At 35.7% G+C, this 18,712-nt stretch overlaps 7 protein-coding genes across 10 annotated transcripts; 4 read left to right on the top strand and 3 right to left on the bottom strand.

Moving 5' to 3' along the window:
* The first annotated feature begins 218 nt into the window (after window positions 1-218).
* Window positions 219-3,475, top strand: Tmx3 (Thioredoxin-related transmembrane protein 3). Of its 2 annotated transcripts, none has more exons than XM_071779053.1 (10): window positions 219-490; window positions 966-1,014; window positions 1,083-1,122; window positions 1,201-1,364; window positions 1,442-1,625; window positions 1,712-1,856; window positions 1,925-2,174; window positions 2,246-2,438; window positions 2,536-2,728; window positions 2,807-3,475. In XM_071779053.1, exons 1-10 carry the CDS (start codon window positions 448-450, stop codon window positions 2,839-2,841), a joined length of 1,296 nt encoding a protein of 431 aa, XP_071635154.1. In that variant the 5' UTR covers window positions 219-447; the 3' UTR covers window positions 2,842-3,475. The 2 variants fall into 2 exon arrangements, with proteins under 2 accessions (XP_071635154.1, XP_071635155.1); XM_071779054.1 differs by having other exon boundaries at window positions 221-490; window positions 1,934-2,174.
* Window positions 3,476-3,748: 273 nt separating this feature from the next.
* On the bottom strand, window positions 3,749-4,879 carry Pdcd-5 (programmed cell death 5). Its single transcript, XM_071779086.1, has 4 exons — window positions 4,647-4,879; window positions 4,279-4,387; window positions 4,035-4,198; window positions 3,749-3,941 (listed from the first exon to the last, which is right to left on the bottom strand). The coding sequence occupies exons 1-4, from the start codon at window positions 4,710-4,712 to the stop codon at window positions 3,891-3,893; spliced, it is 390 nt and encodes a 129-aa protein (XP_071635187.1). The 5' UTR covers window positions 4,713-4,879; the 3' UTR covers window positions 3,749-3,890.
* A 233-nt stretch (window positions 4,880-5,112) lies between these two features.
* On the top strand, window positions 5,113-6,903 carry Tfb5 (transcription factor B5). Its single transcript, XM_071779088.1, has 2 exons — window positions 5,113-5,331; window positions 6,717-6,903. The coding sequence occupies exons 1-2, from the start codon at window positions 5,297-5,299 to the stop codon at window positions 6,901-6,903; spliced, it is 222 nt and encodes a 73-aa protein (XP_071635189.1). The 5' UTR covers window positions 5,113-5,296.
* Window positions 5,343-9,204, bottom strand: LOC139813531 (meiotic nuclear division protein 1 homolog). 3 transcript variants are annotated; one of them, XM_071779070.1, is made up of 6 exons: window positions 8,754-9,204; window positions 6,426-6,667; window positions 6,228-6,333; window positions 6,038-6,154; window positions 5,780-5,957; window positions 5,343-5,540 (listed from the first exon to the last, which is right to left on the bottom strand). In XM_071779070.1, exons 2-6 carry the CDS (start codon window positions 6,650-6,652, stop codon window positions 5,473-5,475), a joined length of 696 nt encoding a protein of 231 aa, XP_071635171.1. In that variant the 5' UTR covers window positions 6,653-6,667; window positions 8,754-9,204; the 3' UTR covers window positions 5,343-5,472. The 3 variants fall into 3 exon arrangements, with proteins under 3 accessions (XP_071635171.1, XP_071635173.1, XP_071635174.1); XM_071779072.1 differs by lacking the exon at window positions 5,780-5,957 and having other exon boundaries at window positions 6,008-6,154; window positions 8,754-9,199; XM_071779073.1 differs by lacking the exons at window positions 5,780-5,957; window positions 8,754-9,204 and having other exon boundaries at window positions 6,008-6,154; window positions 6,426-6,710.
* Window positions 6,933-8,679, top strand: LOC139813535 (zinc finger HIT domain-containing protein 1). Its single transcript, XM_071779084.1, has 2 exons — window positions 6,933-7,071; window positions 7,150-8,679. The coding sequence occupies exons 1-2, from the start codon at window positions 6,933-6,935 to the stop codon at window positions 7,473-7,475; spliced, it is 465 nt and encodes a 154-aa protein (XP_071635185.1). The 3' UTR covers window positions 7,476-8,679.
* Window positions 9,205-9,600: 396 nt separating the features above from the next.
* Window positions 9,601-15,003, bottom strand: LOC139813520 (uncharacterized). The gene is made up of 9 exons (XM_071779049.1): window positions 14,404-15,003; window positions 12,786-12,971; window positions 12,384-12,548; window positions 12,179-12,265; window positions 11,922-12,065; window positions 11,320-11,518; window positions 10,875-11,082; window positions 10,413-10,568; window positions 9,601-10,258 (listed from the first exon to the last, which is right to left on the bottom strand). The coding sequence occupies exons 1-9, from the start codon at window positions 14,469-14,471 to the stop codon at window positions 9,981-9,983; spliced, it is 1,491 nt and encodes a 496-aa protein (XP_071635150.1). The 5' UTR covers window positions 14,472-15,003; the 3' UTR covers window positions 9,601-9,980.
* A 1,150-nt stretch (window positions 15,004-16,153) lies between these two features.
* Window positions 16,154-17,812, top strand: LOC139813192 (deoxynucleotidyltransferase terminal-interacting protein 2). Its single transcript, XM_071778548.1, has 2 exons — window positions 16,154-16,389; window positions 17,061-17,812. The coding sequence occupies exons 1-2, from the start codon at window positions 16,293-16,295 to the stop codon at window positions 17,741-17,743; spliced, it is 780 nt and encodes a 259-aa protein (XP_071634649.1). The 5' UTR covers window positions 16,154-16,292; the 3' UTR covers window positions 17,744-17,812.
* Window positions 17,813-18,712: the final 900 nt, after the last annotated feature.

Below are 18,712 nucleotides of genomic sequence, written 5' to 3'. Positions count from 1 at the left end.
CATTTTTTCCCTTTATTTGCACCTTCCCTGCAGTTGTATATATGTGATAACTCCTCTTCCTTCTTTTCCCAAGGCTCGAGTACATATCCTCGTCCTATTTTAAAAGTTAAAAGCGGAAAGTGCGAGAGAGGTGGTGGGTAAAAGGGGGGACGGCTGATCAGTAGCGGAATTAACGATGGGTGCGACGGAGCCGAACCGCCGAGGCCGAGGCCGAGGCGCGTCGCGCGCGACAGTCGGGTGCAGTCGGGAAGATGGGACGGAAGATGGACGCGGCGTACACCCGCACCCGATCGTTCCACGTGACGAGTTAAAGGGACGGCGAGGCGTCACAACGTCCGTTAGCGAGCGTCAGCGATTATGCAGTCTCCTTCGGCACGCCTGTGTTGCCGCGCGATCAGATGAAGGAGCCCGATCTTCGTTCCCCGACGTCTCGATTCGACGAACGGAATGGTTTCCCTGACGCGGATCTCTTTCGTCGCGCTTCTCTACGGTAAGCGACCGGGGCCCGTCGACTTACCGCGGCGGAACCGCTTCCCTCGCTTCCGTCGCATCGGGCGAGATACATCACGCGACCCTTGACCCGGGCCTTGCGGCCCGGTCGCTTTTACGCGTCGTAATTTCGCCTATCGGCTGATCGATAACAGACGATTCGCTTGATAAATCGTTTAATTCGATTACCATGAGTCTCCCGTACTCCAAGTATAATCGAATTATATCGGCGAATTATATTATAGAGTTTGAAATTTAATTTGATTTAATTTGTTTGCGCTTTCTCGGAGTTTGCGATACATTTTTTTTATCTATAGTAAAATGATGAACTATTGCACATGTATTCATGATAAAATCCAATAAGTTTCTCAATTTGATTCGAAACGACACGACACCGTCATGCTATCCCAGCGAAAGAGTATATCTCTTACTCGAGCTCCTTTATCGTTTAATTACATTTTAGTTTTTTTTTTCAGCGGTTTTGACGCATACGGCAGGGTCGCGCGTACTCGAGCTGAGCGATAGGTAAGAGATATCACTGCTCCACTGCTCCAATTATTTCGATGTGTTACTCAATACGTATTTCTCTGCAGATTTCTGGATGCGCACCAAGATGGCCAGTGGCTAGTTATGGTAAGCTTAATGCTCTCGCAAAAACGTCATTACGTCATTTAGGAGGTACAACTATTTTCGTTTCTTTTTTTTCCACAGATGTACGCACCATGGTGCGCTCACTGCAAAAGATTGGAACCGATCTGGTCTCATGTCGCTCAAAACTTGCACGCAACGTCCGTACGAGTGGGACGAGTGGACTGCACTAGATTTACCAGTATAACGAGTGCGTTCAAAATTAAAGGATTTCCCACTATTCTATTGTAAGTAGAAGAGTCCTTGGCACTACAGCTGCACCGTGCAATACTGGTACGATAACGTTTTTTGGTTCTTCCCGCAGTTTAAAGGGTGATCAGAAATATGTATACGAAGGCGATCGAACCAGAGAGGAGATAGTAAAATTCGCTTTGAGATTAAGCGGTCCTCCTGTACAGGAAATAACGAAAACGCAGAGTTTCGACGCCATAAAGAAGGAACGCGATCTCTATTTCTTATACGTAGGCGAGAGATCTGGATTCTTATGGGTAAAACTCTTTTCGCACGTTCGTAACATATATTGTGAAGATAGCTCGAAATTGTAATTCACGTATCTGCGTTTAATGAAATGCAGGAACTCTATCATAAGACTGCGAATATATTTCAAGCGCATGCATTTTTCTATCAATCTCATCCGAGCGTCGTGAACAAGCATGCGCCGGTAGATAATGTTCCGGCATTATTCGTATATAAGGAAAATTTGCATTATAATTTCACCGGTGAGTCAATCGAAAGAAAAAGGGACACGTATTATTAGCCGCGTCGTGTCAATGTTAATTCAATATAGGAATTGTAGGACACAACTTGAGCGACATGGAACAAGTAAACGAGACGCTTTATAAGTGGGTGAACGCGGAACGTTTTCCAACGTTCCCGAAAGTAACGAGAGGAAACATAAATCAATTGTTCTTAACAAATAAGAATCTCGTTTTAGCAGTAGTGGAGGAAAATCAACTGGAAGAAGTCGCGCCTGATATGCTGGAATTCAAAGATATGGTTGAATCTGTGATCAAGAATAAACGAAATAAGTATCACGAGTACGTTGTTTACATTTATTAGACAGGATTTTGATGGAAGAGTTGAAATTAAATCATCGTCAACTATTCAGTCATTTTCAGTTCGGTTGGATAGGCAGTCCCAATCTAGTCAACAGCATAGCGATGATGACACTACCTATACCGAGCTTGCTTGTGATAAACACAACTACCAATCACCATCATATTCCTGACGATGAAACAGAGAAGCTGACTCCATACGTGATAGAATTGTTCCTAGAGCAGATTCGCAACGAGAGTGCTCCGGTGCAGCATTTAACACAACTTTCGCATCTTTTATTTTCCACGTGTTCGCTCTACTAAAAGAATACATTAAATATAATAAGAATTTATACATTTTCAGAGATACGGTGGGAACAGTTGGCTAGTACGTAGTTATAGAAAATGGTTCGAAATGAAAACTAATCTGACTTCAATGTGGAAGGGCAATCCTATTTTGATGATGGTACTGCTTGGATTGCCGTTTGGATTTCTGTCGTTAATATGTTACGGCATTTGTTGTCCAGATTTATTGGACGCGAACGACGACGAGGATGGTACGTCTTTTTATTTCACTCGAAACTCATTTTTACATAAGAATACGTGTATACATGGCCATCTTATATTTCTTTCAGAGAATACTGGGGCGTATCATATGAAAAATGATTAAGAATACGTGCTATTAATAGATATATAGTATTCCGAGAGACATTTTTCATTATGTATAGTGTATATAAGTGCTTATGATTGTATCTATATGTTCTTAACAAAAATTTGCCAAAGCAGTTTTAAGATTGCGAGAATTTTTATACAATACGTCATATTGTATATTTTCGACATTCCATATATTTTATTTTCGATCCACTTCGTACACACGATGCTGATTTCTTTTACGTGTTGTGTGTGTGTATATATAAACAAAAATTATGTGTATCCCTCGAGACAATACGACCTACCGAGTTAAGCAAATACGTACACACTCGGAAAAAATTTGTCTTTTAACACAGCTTTAACAAAAAGAGAATGTAATATATATCAAAAATTTGTATATTAAACACGCGTGTTCACGTAGTTTGTAAAATCGTATTAAACGTCAAACTAAACATTGGCTTTTGTATATGTATGGATAAAATAATGATAATATTTAGCATTATGCAAGTTGCGCGGAACTGTTGTTTATTGTACTGTGTAGATTGCAAGTGTGCGTGTGATTTTTGTTTTAGGATGAAAAATAATTGTGTGTTTGCTGAATGTATTTATATGTATAAAAAAAAGAGATCTAAAAGTAAATATTTCTCCAGATATATATCATTATTATTATTATTACTATTATAGAGAAGTGATGCGTAGCTCTATAATTTATAAGAGTGGTCGGGACCACTCTGTGGGTCCCGAATTCGATCTCAACTCTGACCCGATGTATAATTTTGTTTCATAAGAGGTTGGTTGAAAAAATGGAAGATTATGAGCGAAGGAGTATGAAGTGAATGACAATCCGTTTCAGGAACCTGTTTCATTTAGGTTACCGCTACAGATATATACAATATTTAATTGCAATGTGAGTGAACGTTGCTCCATTGGCATTAGTAGTTTTTTTTATTTATTTCAATACAGCATAAAAATAACATAACTAAGCAAAAAGTAATGGATATTGTAACTTACTGCAAATGTGAACCATGAGCAGTATCTAATTTAAATGATTTTGAATTTGTACACGTGCTACAAGTCCATATCATCGTCGAAATCCATTGCCGCTCTTCTTCTATCAAACTGAAATATGAAATTTTGATTTTGTTACTTTCTACCATACCGGACCATACGGTTTGTTAAAAATGCACGATTGTATTACAAAATTATATTAACTTTGACTGTCGTCCTCTTTTGCGTCTGTTGGTTCACACTTTCGAGTAAGTTGATCAATTCTTTCTCTCCAAGTTTGCCAGGTAGCTGTCCGCGTTGTGCCATGCTTAAAAGCATTTCTTCCACCATTTTGCCCTTCTCAGGCTTTCCAAGGCGAAGCGTATTTACTATCCGTACAATATTATAAATATTATAATACTGTTAATACCGCACGACGCACTTAAATCAATAATAAGATACAACTTACATCTTGCTCTAGCCGACTGATCCAACACTTGTGTCAATATAACATGCTTCATCTCTTCCATTTGTTGAATTTTCTCTTCCATCGCTTGTTTATCATTGGCATTGTTACCCTAAAACAATAATATATATGTGTATATATATATATCTAAATAATATTTATTTTATGAAACTTATGCAGAGTATGAAGTTTTGTTTCTACTAATGTCACACATAATCTTTTGTAAAATAGGTACTGTAGAATTATGTGGTGGTTTATGTATTTCAGCCATCCAAGAAGATTAAAATAATCATTAAAGTAAATGATTCATAGCTTACAGATCATTAGTTGTTTTCAAAATATAAAATTGCGTAAAGTTTCGTCGCATTTACCTTATATTGAGCTTGCAATTGAGCCAGACGTTGCTGTCGTAACGCTTCCAGTTCTGGGTCCGACATTTTTATGTTTTCGTTTTTTTCAGAGCTTTTTCGATATTTTACTGAATTCTAAATGCTGATATGTAAAGCTATCTAAATATAAATCAAGCTCGATCTTTCTCTATTTTCACCGAACACTCCTGTGTATGTTCACCAAAGTCATAACAGCTGATAACCAAACAGACTCCGAATTTCTCTCTCCCTCGTACACAGTCACAGATGTCTATACACTACTAGATCGCTAACTTGGTCAAAATAGGTGAGTCCGGCCCGGATTTCCAAGTTCGGCCATATCACTCCACAACAAAATGGCGACGGTGCCATGTGCTAGAGGACCGTGACCGTGGCTAGGGATCACTGGCGTCTGCTAGTGCGTATTGTTGGCATTCTTGCATCAAATTTTCTTCGTTCTGTACCGCTCCCGCTCGGTGTTGGGGTGTCATCAGGTGTCATTGGTGTCATTCGGTGTTGTTGCATCGATACCACGAGATACATTTATGACAAATTTATGATAAATGTCGAAAAACACGCGAGATCAATAGGTTCACAAAGAGAGACCGGTAAACCCGACACCGGTTAATTTGAGAAGAAGATAATCGCAAGACATGGTAAATGTGACGAAGGGCATTCTGGTTGAATGGTACGTCTATCTGTTTATAGAAAAATATCATATATTAACAACAAATTTTTACACGAGCTAACAATCAGATTCATTCATTTGTAGTCCAAGTCCTCAGGAATGTTAAACATTTTATTAAGATCCTGCTCCGACACGCTGAATTTATTCTTGCACCAGCTCTGTATAGCAAAAACATTGTCTGTCCATATATTGGTCACATCTTTGTATTTCTAAAATGAATATTATACATTATTGTATGACAAAAGGGCAACAAGTGTAGAGAACACTAACACTAACATTGATATCATTGAAATGCAATATTACATATCATGCATACTTTGATAGGCAAAATATAAAAATGTTAAAAACATTAATCACACACACAGAAGTATCTCTCAATGACATACAAAAAGAACTGTAAGACATAAAAAAAAAGGTTAGGAGATATATTATACTTGGTAAAATGTACCTGATATAGGCTGTGTTCTAATATCCACTGTCAGTACTGAAAATCTATAGTTTACGTCGCACACACTATAGATTTTCAGTACTGGCGGTGAATATATTGGAGCCACAATGCATGTAATATTAAATTTCGTCAAATCAAGAAGAGGATGAGGTTGTTTGTTGTAATTCTGCATATTTATCTATGTTACGTTATAATTCGTTATTCAGATTTATTTTATTTTGATTATACCTGTGCTTTTTCATCCATTTCTGTAATTACTTCCGGATCGACGTCGCTGAATTTAGCAATTTGTTTCTTTATCTCCTGTTCCTCCTTCCTCAGCTGTTCCACCTCCTCCAGTAGTTTTCTCTTCTCTTCTGTATCATTCTTTAGCTCCTATACGACATATTTTAGATGGGCAAGAATGGAATTTAAATTCAATAAATTAAACGTTGATTTTTATATTTACCTTCTCCTTCTGTATCTCTTTTCTTAGCTTCTCAACCTTAAATTCTGTCTCTACTAGCTTTTTGTTCGTCTCAGCTATTCTGCGCTCTGTTGCAGTAATATTTTCTCTGTAGAATATTATTTCTTAAGTATTTTATTTATTTATTTAATTATTTTTGCTACATTTGGACGTAACTATTAAATTTTCCTGCAACCTTACCCTGGAAATCTCCAGAAATATATGGAAGTACCAATTTTCTCAGATCGTACCAAACCATCGTCCACTAAACCTTGTAATACATCTTTGACAGCTTGTACCACGATGTTCTTTTCCTTCGGCGCGATCTTTTCGAGTTCCTTCAGCGTGAAGAATTCTTTCTTGTCATAGAATATTTGCAGCATTCTCATGCGTTTCTCGTCGAGAGACACTCCTTTTCTCTTGGACATGATATCTATGTGTATCTGTAATGAAGATGTGTTAAATGTTGAAATAAAATTCGTATGTATCTAGTGATGCGGCTATGAAACAGTTTCTCCTACACTTGGACGAAACGTCTGCGCTAGGGAGAAAGTTCATAATTCAAGATCTGGACGAGAGACATTTATTCATATCCGCCGACATATTGGAAACTTTGCAAGCGAAAGTAGATGATTTGATGGATCAGATATCATTCCCACTGGCAGAAAAGGGTATATAAAAAGGAAGAGAAGGAGAAAAACTTGGAAAATGGCTCGAGAATCCGGCAGAATAAAGGACGCGTGCCAAAAGAGGATCCTTGACGATGCTGCACGTAAACGTAGACAGAAGAAGGCATTGGAGGCATTGGAGCAAGACAATTTTCACGATGATCCACATGCCGACTTAGGTATGTAGCTTTATTGTATAAAGGCATCTTCTGCTTTAAATATCCTGTACTAGATAATTTTTTTTTTTCTCGTTTCAGTGATGAGCAAGAAAGTGCCAAAATTTCAAGAGACGCTGGACAACAGAAGCGGCAGTAGAAAAAAGAAGACTCGCTCCGCAGAATATTATAAGCAACGTTTTCGCAAAACATTTGCTCAGCTCGTCGAGGAAGATCTCAATATGAATCCTAATCCGCCGAACTACGCCTGCGCTCAGGCGCCGCCGTCCCGTTTACCCGAGAGACATTTCTGCGCGGTGTGTGGTTTCCCCAGTAATTATACGTGTATACCATGCGGCGCCAGATATTGCTGTGTCAAGTGCCTAGGTACTCATCTCGATACAAGATGCATGAAGTGGACGGTTTAAGAATTTTTATTTTATTCGTTCAGAGTTTTAATGAATATCAATGCAGAAGAGTACCTCGAAATTTATTCTTTTCTCAATGGAAGATCAATATTTAGTAAATACGTTACTTTTTATGTCATTATTACACGTAACTTAATGTATTTTTAACTAATATTTGAAATTAATTTTCTTCACTTTCTTCCTTCTTTAATAATAGCTTAGCCAATTTGATTTTTGCCAAAAGAAGAAATTTTTAACTGTCACAATGTATTACGTTTTGATAATAAAATACGTGGAAAAAAGCTCCCTGTAAGCGAAATTTTAACGATATACTCTAATGATTAGTCCACTGGGGAAATGACCAGTTGTATTTGCCAATCTGCTTAATGAGCAAATGCGATTGGATAACGATTAAGTTAATCGGAGTTTGATCAAAGTGACCCCAACAGTATCCCAGCAAATTTCAGCAGAAACGTACGACAGGAACTGCATGTGCGTTAAGTGTTTTAAGTATTAAACTTAAGTGTTTTCCCAACAATCTGCTTTAACGCTCAAATTCATAAATCAATAATTTATGCTATTCAATATCATTTCGTGTAAAAAGATTTAAAAAATAAAAGTTCGTGCTCGCATTAAAGAGGAAAAGAAATAATTAAACAGTTTTTTCTGTTTTGCTCCTTTTATAGGTTAGGGGCTAATAATTAATGTTTTTTTTTTGTTTTGCTCCTTTTAGGTTAGGAACGTTAGCGCCTTCAACCCTGCCCTAGGCTGCGTTCGGGGACGGGGAGCGCGCTATTAGCGCTATTGCATTATTCTATCTTTATCGCTCATTTAAGTGTAGAACAAGGATAGAATAAGCAAATAGCGTTAATAGCGCGCGGTAAAGTTCTTGAAGGTTAGGAAATCTGTTATACCGACGGAATGTAGCGATACGATAACATATGTGTAATAATCGAAATAGCGCAATGAGCATGCGTTATGATCGAAATAGCACATGAAATATGAAATCTAGTATGCAATTATAACATAATTAACAATAATTTCTGCTCAATTACTTCTTTTAAGTGCCAAACGACAACTTTTTACTTGTCAAATCTTTGTTTTGACACAAAATGAAATCAAATCAATGTATTTTTATTCATAATTGACTGTGAGAGAATTTAAATATACATTTATCGCAGATATCTTCTGTTATATTTCTGCCAATGTTCTGCTGATAAAATTTGTAGTAGATTTTTCACAAATCTATTTTTTGACAGATTCGACTGAGGTTTTAGCACAAAAATTTCGACAACTTACCTATTAATCCAACTATTAAAACAACTCGAGCTTTGTACAGTTGACTTTATTTCCAAAATTTGATATAACGCTGCAATTCAACATAAAATAATTCACGTGTGTCATATGAAAGATTTTAACCTCATAACTCAAAGCGGTTAGCAAGATCTGTTTACAAATTCTAGAACCATTCCAACTACACTTCCTACACTCCACTCTTTGCTCTTCCTTTTTCCAATGTCTGCAGAGTATACACTCGCATAAATTTTTATTTTATAAAAAAGAAGATAAAAACTTGAAGTAAAAAAGTTCCTTATTTGAAGGAAAATATACTGTTGTCTTTTTAAAACAAAATATAGCACACGATTGTAACGCGCAGTCTATATATTTATTATATATTTATGAGCATCTTAGGTGATTGCTATAATTATAAGTTCTAATATATCCAGGTAGAATAGCAAGTCACAATAGTAGTCAGAATGATGTCAAAATGACGGCAAAATAATTTTTGGTCATTTTATCATCATTTTAACTTTATTGTGATTTTTTGTTCTACCTGGATATATCGCGTATATATAACGTTAAAAATATAACATAAGAACTTATACAAAATATTTTATATACCATATTTATTTGCAAAGCATTTTGTCTTAAAATAATAAAGTTTAAAAAGATTAAACAGTAACTCTCTGTTTATTATATACTTATTTTATAAGATAGGCAATATAGTAAAGTATGGTCGCTGTATATGGCCTTAATGTATAAAATAAATGTCTATATGTTGCTTGTGTACATATTGTACATTGTGTACATATATGATGTTTGTATGGAAACGGAAGTCTGTTACCCCCACGGGAAAACAATAAAGTTAACTATATACTTATTTTATTATTATATTTTACATTATTTTATTTATTACTTATTAAATACGTTATATTATTAAAATTAATATTTATACTCGGCCCAACGAAAGATTGAGAGTAGATCGGACGAAAACTCGTCCGTCTCGCGCAGGTCTCCGTCCAGAGAACATCTATTTATAATTATTTACGGTACGCCACACTCTATAGGAACTTGGCCCGCCTATGCGCAAGAACCACTCTCAATCTCTCGTTGGACGGAGTATAGTAAATGTTACTTTTTACGTAGTTGTGTTCATAAAGATACATGGTGCGGTCTCATTTCGCGTATACTTGGCGCGAGACATTACTCCCTGTCTCTTGATATTTTTAACTTGTATATTTAAAATTACTTTTCTTCAACCTCTTCCTTCTTAAATAATAGCTCGGCCAATTTGACTTTTGCCAAAATTGTTCTCATTTCTAGTTGATTTATATCTTGTAAATGCGCTTCTTTAATTGTAGCCATTCTCTTTTCGGATTCTAATTTAAATTTGGCTAATTCCTCTTCCTGTTCTATAATATTTTTTAACCTTTGTATCTTTAAATCTCCTTCTGTATCAATGCACAATTTATGTTTTATATCTTTTGTGTTTCCTTTTATTGTTACTGTATCTAATGCCACTTCTGTAAAGTAAATAAAAAATTAATTCTCATAATCATGATTTGAAAAAAAAGGTTTATTTGTAAAAAAAATATATGTGAAAAAGCTGATCACGTTATCCTATAATAAATGCAGCACTACTTTAACGTAAAAATGATCCTTATATTAATAACATACTTTTAACAGATGATGCACAAACTTCAGATAATAATTTGATATTTGCTGCTTCTGATTTCCCTTCTTCATATAACAAATCAGTGTTTGTAGTTTCTATTGTTTGTTCGTCTTCTGCAAGTTCCATACGTTCCTCGCTGTTTTTACCTTCATTATGACCTGTCATGTAATACATTATATTAGTAATACATTATATTTTTTATTTAAAGCAAAATAAATAATTACTTAAGAATAATTTGATAAGAAGCAATTGATAAAATGTAACTGTTTTAACGGGAGCATCCCGTTTGCTCACGAATCAATCAGAGTGCTTAATTCAGTAGGGTTATATTAAATTTGGTTATTTTGATTGGACTGGGGGGGGGGGGCAATTGAGACGTAGGCAAACGAGTGTCACTCGTTTTAACTATTAATAAATAATTAAAACAAATTAATTCAATTAGTAGCATTATTTGTAAGAATTACGTTTTACTTCATCCTTGTTCATGTTCGATGCAAATAATATAGGGGCTGTAGCCATTAAGTTTGGTGCTATTGCTGCCACATCAGCATCGATTTCCTGTGAAACTTCTGGTCTTCCTCCAGTGCCAAACCGTACTTGTCTTTCCTTTATTAAGCCTTTTTGTGCTTGCTTCAAATTTGTCCATAATTTTTTTAATTGTTGTATGTTTTTCTGCACAATAATACAAAATAATTTCAAGACCGGGCATAATAGTAATCGGTTTTTTCGTGAGTGTTTTCGGTCTTTAAGCCTGTACAACATTATACAATTTTTCTTTCCAGAACAAACGTATTTTATAATATTATGGGAATCAAAATTTTCTTAAATGCATGTAATATTGATTTTTTTGAAACTAATTTAGAATGTTTCATGCTTGTTGCATGCAACGTACAATCTCTTTAAATTTACCTTCTCTTGCAGGCTATTGATCCTTTTATTTAAATGTACAATTACTTTCTTCAATGATCTTATTTTCATTTTTGTTTCTTTTGAATAATCTTTGAACAAACACCAAGATTCATCTGAAGTAAAATCTTCTCGACATAAATCATCAATGTATTTTGGATTGTAAAAGCGTTTCCTACTGGCCAAGGAATCATCGGTTTTTCTAAAAATAAAACAGAACATTATGTATATTTTTCGTTTAGCAAACTACGGTCGGTCTGGATCTTTTGTGTCTAATAAAATGTTTTCGCGTAAATTTAAATTTTTTTCATTTAGCAAACTACTGCCGATTTTATTATCAATCTTAAAACGCAGTCTCAACCTAAAGCTAAAATAGTACAATCGTTTTTCACAACATATCCTTTGTAGTAGTTCTAAAAATACTTATTAGCATCGGTATTATTAACGTGATTATCAATTTAATTATGTGATTATACTTTTCTAGCTTCAGCTTGAGAGCTGCGTTTCAAGACTGATAGTACGCGGCGTGTAGTTTGCTAAGTGAAAAATGTATATAAATTCACGCAAAAATATTGGCACATTTTACATTTACTTAGCTTATTAACCTTTTCAGTTGGTTATCTTTTTTTGAATTTGTATTTATAGCTGTTTCATCTATATTTATGGATTCCTGTATTTCATTTTCTAATAGTACACTTGTTTCCAGATTAGTGTTATATTCTATAGTGGCTAAAGGATCATCCGTTTCTCTGAAAATAAAACAAGATCAGATTCAAACCATTTCATATGTTTATATACTATCATTTAAAATATTCTTAAAAATTTGTATTAAAAATTGAGCAACTATTATATACGAACCAACCTTTGTATATCTATCGAATTTATATTTATCATTGTTTCATCTAAACTTGTATCATCTCCCGTAATGGCTAAGGGATCATCAGTCTCTCTAAAAGTGAAACGGAAAGGTCTTGTAAAACCATTTTATATCTCTACACTGTTTTAAATAAAAATTTTTCAATAAAAATTTATAAAACGTAAGCACGTAATATTACATGTAAACCAACCTTTTTAATTGAATATCTATTGAATCCTCTGTATTTACTATAGTTTCATCCATAATGCACGTTTGTATTTCCCTTTTTATCGTTACATCTGTTTCCAGATTAGTGTCAATTTCAGCTCTCAATGGTGTGCAATTTTTAGTGTTTCCAGTGAGTTTAACATTTTTTCTAAATTATACAAACATCAATATACATATAATATCTTGCATACAAAAATTTTTTTTAATGTCATATACCAATGCCAGCCGTTTTTTTCAAAAATGTGTCACAGAAAGTTAGGAAAAAAATGTTTATTACTAATGAGCACTTAAAGTACGCGTTGGTGATGATTCTATTTTTGTGACAAACCGGAAGTTGGTGTAACTGGAATCAGTTTTGAAATTTCAAATAGGAATTGAAAGTTACCTAGTATTTTGTGAACGCGGTAATGGACAAGATCCTGGTTTAAGAAATCTTCTAACACGTTGTCCATATATTTTGTAAATAAAATCAGATTGTTTAAAATGTCTGCTACAAATTCCAGCATTCAGACCTGCTTCATGGCCGATAAATGCAACCCAATTTGCTCTAGTTCTCTTATCTTTCGGTATCCTTCAGAAAGATATAAATTAATTTATGACGTTCCCATGCTATTGTAAACTTTATTTACAAATTTTCGCAAAACATTTTTTATACATATATAAAAATATGATATAACGTTTCATATAAACTACGTTTCCTAATATCTGTATTTTGTCATGTATAAAAAATAGATATATAAATTCGATTTGAGAGCCACGAAGCTTAAAGCACATACAATAAAACAACATGCACGTAGCAATATGCTAGCACGTTGCTTGCAACGTTGATCAAAATAATGTAACAACGTAACATTAACTGTAAGTAAGTGAAACATGACTGTATGTGATATATTATACAATCAAACTAAGAAAAAAATCGTTAACCCCGTATCAGACTACGGCGTGGGACTGAGCGTGGGTTGAACGTTAATAAATCGGAATAGAAAAAACTGATCTCAAGTTTAGCGAACTTTGTTCTGATTGATCAAAACGTTCAATCCATGCTCACGCCCACGCCGTAGTCTGATACGAGTGATACGGGCTTTAAACGGTCAGGGAGTCGCGTATGTATCTTTAAACAAGATAAAAATTACAAAAGTGAGGAATGTCACTTATAGAGTATCTACTTTGTTGAAATCTGGCAAATCTGTTCAAGTTTGTACGTTTCACCTCATTTCAAGATACATACGTAACCCCCAGGACTGGATCTTAGTTGCCTACGAATATTATTAATTAATTTTCAACGTCACACGAATATTCGTAGGCAACCAAGATCCAGTCCTGACCGTTTAACAGCTTTTTCTTTAGTTTGATAACATTAACTATATTGACATTACCTTGTATAATAAACTCTGTCGACATTATCTAACAATAGATTGTTAGCAAAAATCAAGTTAACGCTGCCTTCATGTTCTTTTAGCGGATTCTGTTATATATTTATATCGATACTCTGCTAACAAACGTTGTAACACATACTTTGCAAAATCTATTTTCGACAGAGTTGATTATTTAGGCAGTTTTTTTTTTCTTACTTTTATACTTCAAGCTCGATTTCTTTTTTATTTACTATGTGACTACGTTCTTACGTGGTGTCTAGATATCGGTTTAGACGTTTATCAAGTTCTTTAGTTACATGCGTTAAAAAATAAAAATCACGTGAAAAACCTGAAAAACCTTAGAATAGGTAACGTAATCACGTGAGAAATACACAAAGAAAAAAAATTATTGTTTTATCGCATGTAAATCTGCCGTATAAGCTCATAATGACCTCAGATTGAATTTATATTTGTCTACTTTAAACTAATTTAAATTTTGCAAAATACAACATGGTGTTCATACTAACGTACGTTTATTTACTTGTTTTGTCTATATATAAAAAAATGTTGAATATAGAACCATCAGTTAAAACGTTATAACTTTGTACGTAATCCTAATATGTTCTACATTTGTAACGATATACGTACCGATGAACGGATATATCAGTTCTCGTCTCTGCTGGTGCTATTTTGCAAACATGACAAAATCCAACCATTTTCGTTGAGAGTATGTTTCAAAATGTACAACAACTATTTTTTCCACAGATTAACCTAGTAGTTTAATCCCACACTCCAAGGTTATTTATGTAGCATAGTATATCATGCAATGACTTTTCTTTTTGAAAATTCCATCAGACGGTGAACAGTTAAGTTATTGCCTTCTTATTCTTGTTCTTAATATATATTATTTGAGAACTGTTATTCTAGTATCCTCTGAATAACTAATATCGAAAGTTTATTGTGTCAATGATTTAATCCATTCCATATTCTTCACGTCATAATCTCACTGTTTTAACTTTTATCCTCTTATCAAGACATGCAGGACGTATTTTAATCCATTTTCATATTTCTCACAATCAGTCCACAATCTCAATCTTTTAACTCTTCTATATAACGGTTATGACTACATTACATTTACACTGATCACCATCGAGTCCTATACTGAATACTGACCGCATTAGACCCGGACCGGACGGACCCAGGTTAAAGGTTATGATTCCTGGCTCGTGCACACCAGCCGCACCCCACAGGACGCGGAAACGCTTGCCGCGCGGCAAGAAGCGACGCGGAACCAATCAACGTGTCGTTTTTCCATAAGAACCAGGGGGTCAATCATAATCTTCTCCCCTAGGGTGGAAATGTGAAAAATGAAAAATATCTCTTTCTATTGATGTTAAATAGAAAGAGATAGTCATATAAAACTTTTCACTTTTCACGTTTCACATTGGCCGCGTTCAGCAGACACAACTGTTGCGTTTGTCTTATCAACACTCTGCGTTGATTGGTTGGTTCTAAAAGTAAGAGCCAATCACGTTTGACTGCTACTGAGCGGCTTGGTCTGCTGAACGCGCCCATTGACCACTCTCCTCGCGCTTGAAGAATAATCGAGTGTGATTGGTCTATTTTCTTACGGCCTAGGGTGCCGTCCCATGCAGGACGGAATTTCGGAAAACGAAATCTCGAAATTATTCTGATTGGTTAGCCCCATGGGGCACAGTACAAGCTTCATGGGGTTAACCAATCAGAATGATTCCGAGATTCCGTTTTTCGAAATTCCGTCCTGCATGAGACGGCACCCTTATTATGCTAGGTCTACAATGCGAGTCGTAAAGTCGTGAGTCGTAAGAATTGACCAATCACAATCGAATTTGAGGAGAATAATCGACTGTGATTGGTCAATTCTTACGACTCACGACTTTACGACTCGCATTGTAGACCTAGCATTATGCTAAGACTCCATAGACGCGGAAACGCCGTGCGGTAGAGTGCGTTGACCAATCAGAAGGCTGCCGCAAGTCGCCTGCGGCAAAATCAAAATTTGTGATTGGTCAACGCACTCTGCCGCATGGCGTTTCCGCGTCTATGGAGTCTTTAGCATTACGATTAAAACTAAAACTTTGTTACGTGCAATGGCCTTTAGTAGGATTGACCAATAGAAATGAATCCACCCTGCTTTCTATTGGTCAATCCTGCTAACTTTAACCGTCGGCCAAACATTTCTAGGAACGTACTAAACTGCTGCTCACTGCTGCTGCATTTCACTGTCCATGAAAACCTACCTTTAGAAGATGGCGGAAAAACGGAAAAACCACGTGACTCCGAGAGCCAATCAAAAACCGTTTGCACCTAGCGCTTCTCTGATTAGTCTGATTATAGGACTCCTAACTGGTCGTTAATGACAAGCACCCGGAATAGGCAGGTATAGGGTATAGGTGATGACGGTGATGTAGCGTAGCATGTAGCTGCATCAGCTGCATGTAGCACACAGTAGCACAGTGTGATCAGCGACGAAAGAGAAAGCTTAAATAATAATTATAATGGATATAATAATTGATACAAGAGGTGATTTTGACCTGACAAATAGGGATCGATTAATAGACAGCGACGATGACGACGATATGGAAATTAAAACCAGTACGTATATCCATACTTGTTCTATCTTTGTGAGGTTAAGATTTAACGTGGAGCATATTATTTGGCTAATCAAGATTATCATCGATTATTTTGGATAATTAAATTGTAATTCGCCAACCTTTTCATAAATTATTGCCTTCGTTCTCGTAGCTAAAATATAAGTGGAATATATCTCTGCATCTTGCTTTTTTGCTTAGCACGTAGGCAATCAGAGAAAAGAGCATTCCATTCTCGAGGAAAAATTTGGATTAATGTAGTGTCGTCATTGAAATATATATACATACTGGAACGCGCACTGCCTATGCTACAGCTAAGCAAAACGAGGGCGAAGGATAGACTATTATAGCGTTTTCGATTTGTTGATTCGATCCGACTTGGGTCAAACTAAAAGTTCGGTCGGGTCAAGTCAACAAATCGAAAAAGCTATTATTCAACACTTCGGAGGGACCACCTGTCTTTTTCTAATTTTGTACGCATGCCAGTGTGTACGACGAGGATAGGTGTGGCCCCTCTGACCATCTATCTTTTTCTCGCCAGTTCGACTGCCAGTGCGCGTTTCAGTATATATACATATATATATGTATATTTCAAAGTGAGTGTTGTTTGCAGAACACGTAATCAATCCATGGTAAATCGAAGGATTAAAGAATATTTGTATTTTCTTTTATTAGATATTGATTCAACAAGGATATATGACGCAGATTATCTAGGAATTGAGAAAAAAGAGAAACCGGAAAAAAAGAAACTTGTTTCCAGTAAGGACTTTGATCTTGAAAAGTTTGAAACTGATATGGGTTGGAAAAAAACCCATACGAAAGAGGCTTTGGAGCCAACGGAAGACGTAGCGCATATAAGAAAAGAGATCAATCCATTGGACCAAATTTTGAAGAAGAGTGTTATTAAATCTGATTTTGAACAGCTGCATGTCGTACCGCCCTACGAGTTAAGCAAACACCACGTGGAAATGCACAAACGACGCGAGAAACGAAGGATGGGAATGGGCGCGGGATGGTTTAACATGCATGCACCACAAATGACCCCAGAGATCAGACATGACCTCGAGGTACTAAGAATGAGATCTGCCTTGAACCCAAAACACTTTTACAAAAAGAACGATATGAAAGTACTGCCGAAACACTTCCACGTCGGTAAAGTTATTGACTCCCCGATGGATTTCTACTCTTCGCGTCTCACGAAGAAGGAACGCAAGAGGACAATCATTGACGAACTTATGGTAGACGCAGAATTCACAAAGTACAACAAACGTAAATATAAGGAGATTATCGAAGAGAAGCAAAAGACGCACTATAAAGCACACAAACACGCAAGAAGACTTAAGGGAAAGAAAAAATAATAATATTTACCGCTATTATGTATTTAAGAAACAGAAAATTATTAAAAATTACATATATATATATATATAGTGTATATTGTTTTTTCTTCCTTCAATATATAGAATATCTCAGTATTAGAAATATGTGAATATCTCATTATACTATATATATTTCTCATTATATATTTTTCTAAAAAAAATTCATATTAGATAATATTATTAACAGAAACTCCATCAGGAATTAAGGAATTTTGACTGTTCTTATTTTGACTTTTAAAGTTTATATAATCAGGAAAATATTCAAGTTAAGATCACGTATATTTAAATCTCGTATCAAAGGTCCGTATTCATAGTCGGAACTTGATTTGAAGTCAGTTAGGGAGGGGATCTTAAGGCCCGTGCACGTAACAAAGTTTTAAGCGGGGAGCACACATTTCTGCACAACGCATAATATGTAAGCATAAGAAAACTGATTGGTCTATTTCCTTATGCACATGTGTATGGACTGGTATGGACCAATCAATTTTCTTATGCTTACGCCGTATGCGTTGTGCAGAAGTATGTGCCCGGGCCTTTAGTTTTAAATCGTAAAAGGCCGTAAGAAAATAGACCACGCACACTTCTTGACTATTCTTCAAGCGCGAGGAGAATAATCGACTGTGCGTGGTCTATTTTCTTACAGCCTTACGATTATGACTAAAACTTTGTTACGTGCACGGGCCTTTATAATGTTAGTAATTTACCGACGTTTCTTTATTAGAAGAAATCTTTGAATTGGCTTTACAGACGTGCAAAATTCTTTTAGACAGACGTATGCGGGGTCTACAATGGGAGTCGCGAGACGTGACCAATCACAGTCGATTAGTCTCCTCAAATTCGATTGGTCAATTTCTTACGATTTACGACTCGCATTGTAGACTCCGCATAAGAAAATGGATTGGTCTATTTCCTTATGCACATGTACATACATTCATATAACTTGATCTTTTT

The sequence above is a fragment of the Temnothorax longispinosus genome, chromosome 5 (assembly GCF_030848805.1).
Source record: "Temnothorax longispinosus isolate EJ_2023e chromosome 5, Tlon_JGU_v1, whole genome shotgun sequence".
NCBI lineage: Eukaryota > Metazoa > Arthropoda > Insecta > Hymenoptera > Formicidae > Temnothorax > Temnothorax longispinosus.
The sequence above is the reverse complement of the archived record's forward strand: the minus strand, read 5'-3'. Positions and strand labels throughout refer to the sequence as shown.

What these genes read in the sequence shown, in the direction of transcription:
- Tfb5 (XM_071779088.1), top strand. Translation starts at nt 5,297, where the DNA reads ATGGTAAATGTGACGAAGGGCATTCTGGTTGAATG. An exon ending in AAGGGCATTCTGGTTGAATG is followed by an intron (nt 5,332 to 6,716) that starts GTACGTCTATCT and finishes GTATGTATCTAG; the next exon opens with TGATGCGGCTATGAAACAGT.
- Tmx3 (XM_071779053.1), top strand. Translation starts at nt 448, where the DNA reads ATGGTTTCCCTGACGCGGATCTCTTTCGTCGCGCTTCTCTACG. An exon ending in AGAGATCTGGATTCTTATGG is followed by an intron (nt 1,626 to 1,711) that starts GTAAAACTCTTT and finishes AATGAAATGCAG; the next exon opens with GAACTCTATCATAAGACTGC. An exon ending in CGCGAACGACGACGAGGATG is followed by an intron (nt 2,729 to 2,806) that starts GTACGTCTTTTT and finishes TATTTCTTTCAG; the next exon opens with AGAATACTGGGGCGTATCAT.
- LOC139813531 (XM_071779070.1), bottom strand. Translation starts at nt 6,652, where the DNA reads ATGTCCAAGAGAAAAGGAGTGTCTCTCGACGAGAAACGCATGAGAATG. An exon ending in TCAGCGACGTCGATCCGGAA is followed by an intron (nt 5,958 to 6,037) that starts GTAATTACAGAA and finishes AACGTAACATAG; the next exon opens with ATAAATATGCAGAATTACAA. An exon ending in TAGAACACAGCCTATATCAG is followed by an intron (nt 5,541 to 5,779) that starts GTACATTTTACC and finishes TATTCATTTTAG; the next exon opens with AAATACAAAGATGTGACCAA.
- LOC139813535 (XM_071779084.1), top strand. Translation starts at nt 6,933, where the DNA reads ATGGCTCGAGAATCCGGCAGAATAAAGGACGCGTGCCAAAAGAGGATC. An exon ending in TGATCCACATGCCGACTTAG is followed by an intron (nt 7,072 to 7,149) that starts GTATGTAGCTTT and finishes TTCTCGTTTCAG; the next exon opens with TGATGAGCAAGAAAGTGCCA.
- LOC139813192 (XM_071778548.1), top strand. Translation starts at nt 16,293, where the DNA reads ATGGATATAATAATTGATACAAGAGGTGATTTTGACCTGACAAATAGG. An exon ending in CGATATGGAAATTAAAACCA is followed by an intron (nt 16,390 to 17,060) that starts GTACGTATATCC and finishes TTCTTTTATTAG; the next exon opens with ATATTGATTCAACAAGGATA.
- LOC139813520 (XM_071779049.1), bottom strand. Translation starts at nt 14,471, where the DNA reads ATGGTTGGATTTTGTCATGTTTGCAAAATAGCACCAGCAGAGACGAGA. An exon ending in ACTGATATATCCGTTCATCG is followed by an intron (nt 12,972 to 14,403) that starts GTACGTATATCG and finishes ATCTTTCTGAAG; the next exon opens with GATACCGAAAGATAAGAGAA. An exon ending in TCAATAGCCTGCAAGAGAAG is followed by an intron (nt 11,083 to 11,319) that starts GTAAATTTAAAG and finishes ATTATTGTGCAG; the next exon opens with AAAAACATACAACAATTAAA.
- Pdcd-5 (XM_071779086.1), bottom strand. Translation starts at nt 4,712, where the DNA reads ATGTCGGACCCAGAACTGGAAGCGTTACGACAGCAACGTCTGGCTCAA. An exon ending in AATTGCAAGCTCAATATAAG is followed by an intron (nt 4,388 to 4,646) that starts GTAAATGCGACG and finishes TTATTGTTTTAG; the next exon opens with GGTAACAATGCCAATGATAA. An exon ending in TCAGTCGGCTAGAGCAAGAT is followed by an intron (nt 4,199 to 4,278) that starts GTAAGTTGTATC and finishes TTGTACGGATAG; the next exon opens with TAAATACGCTTCGCCTTGGA.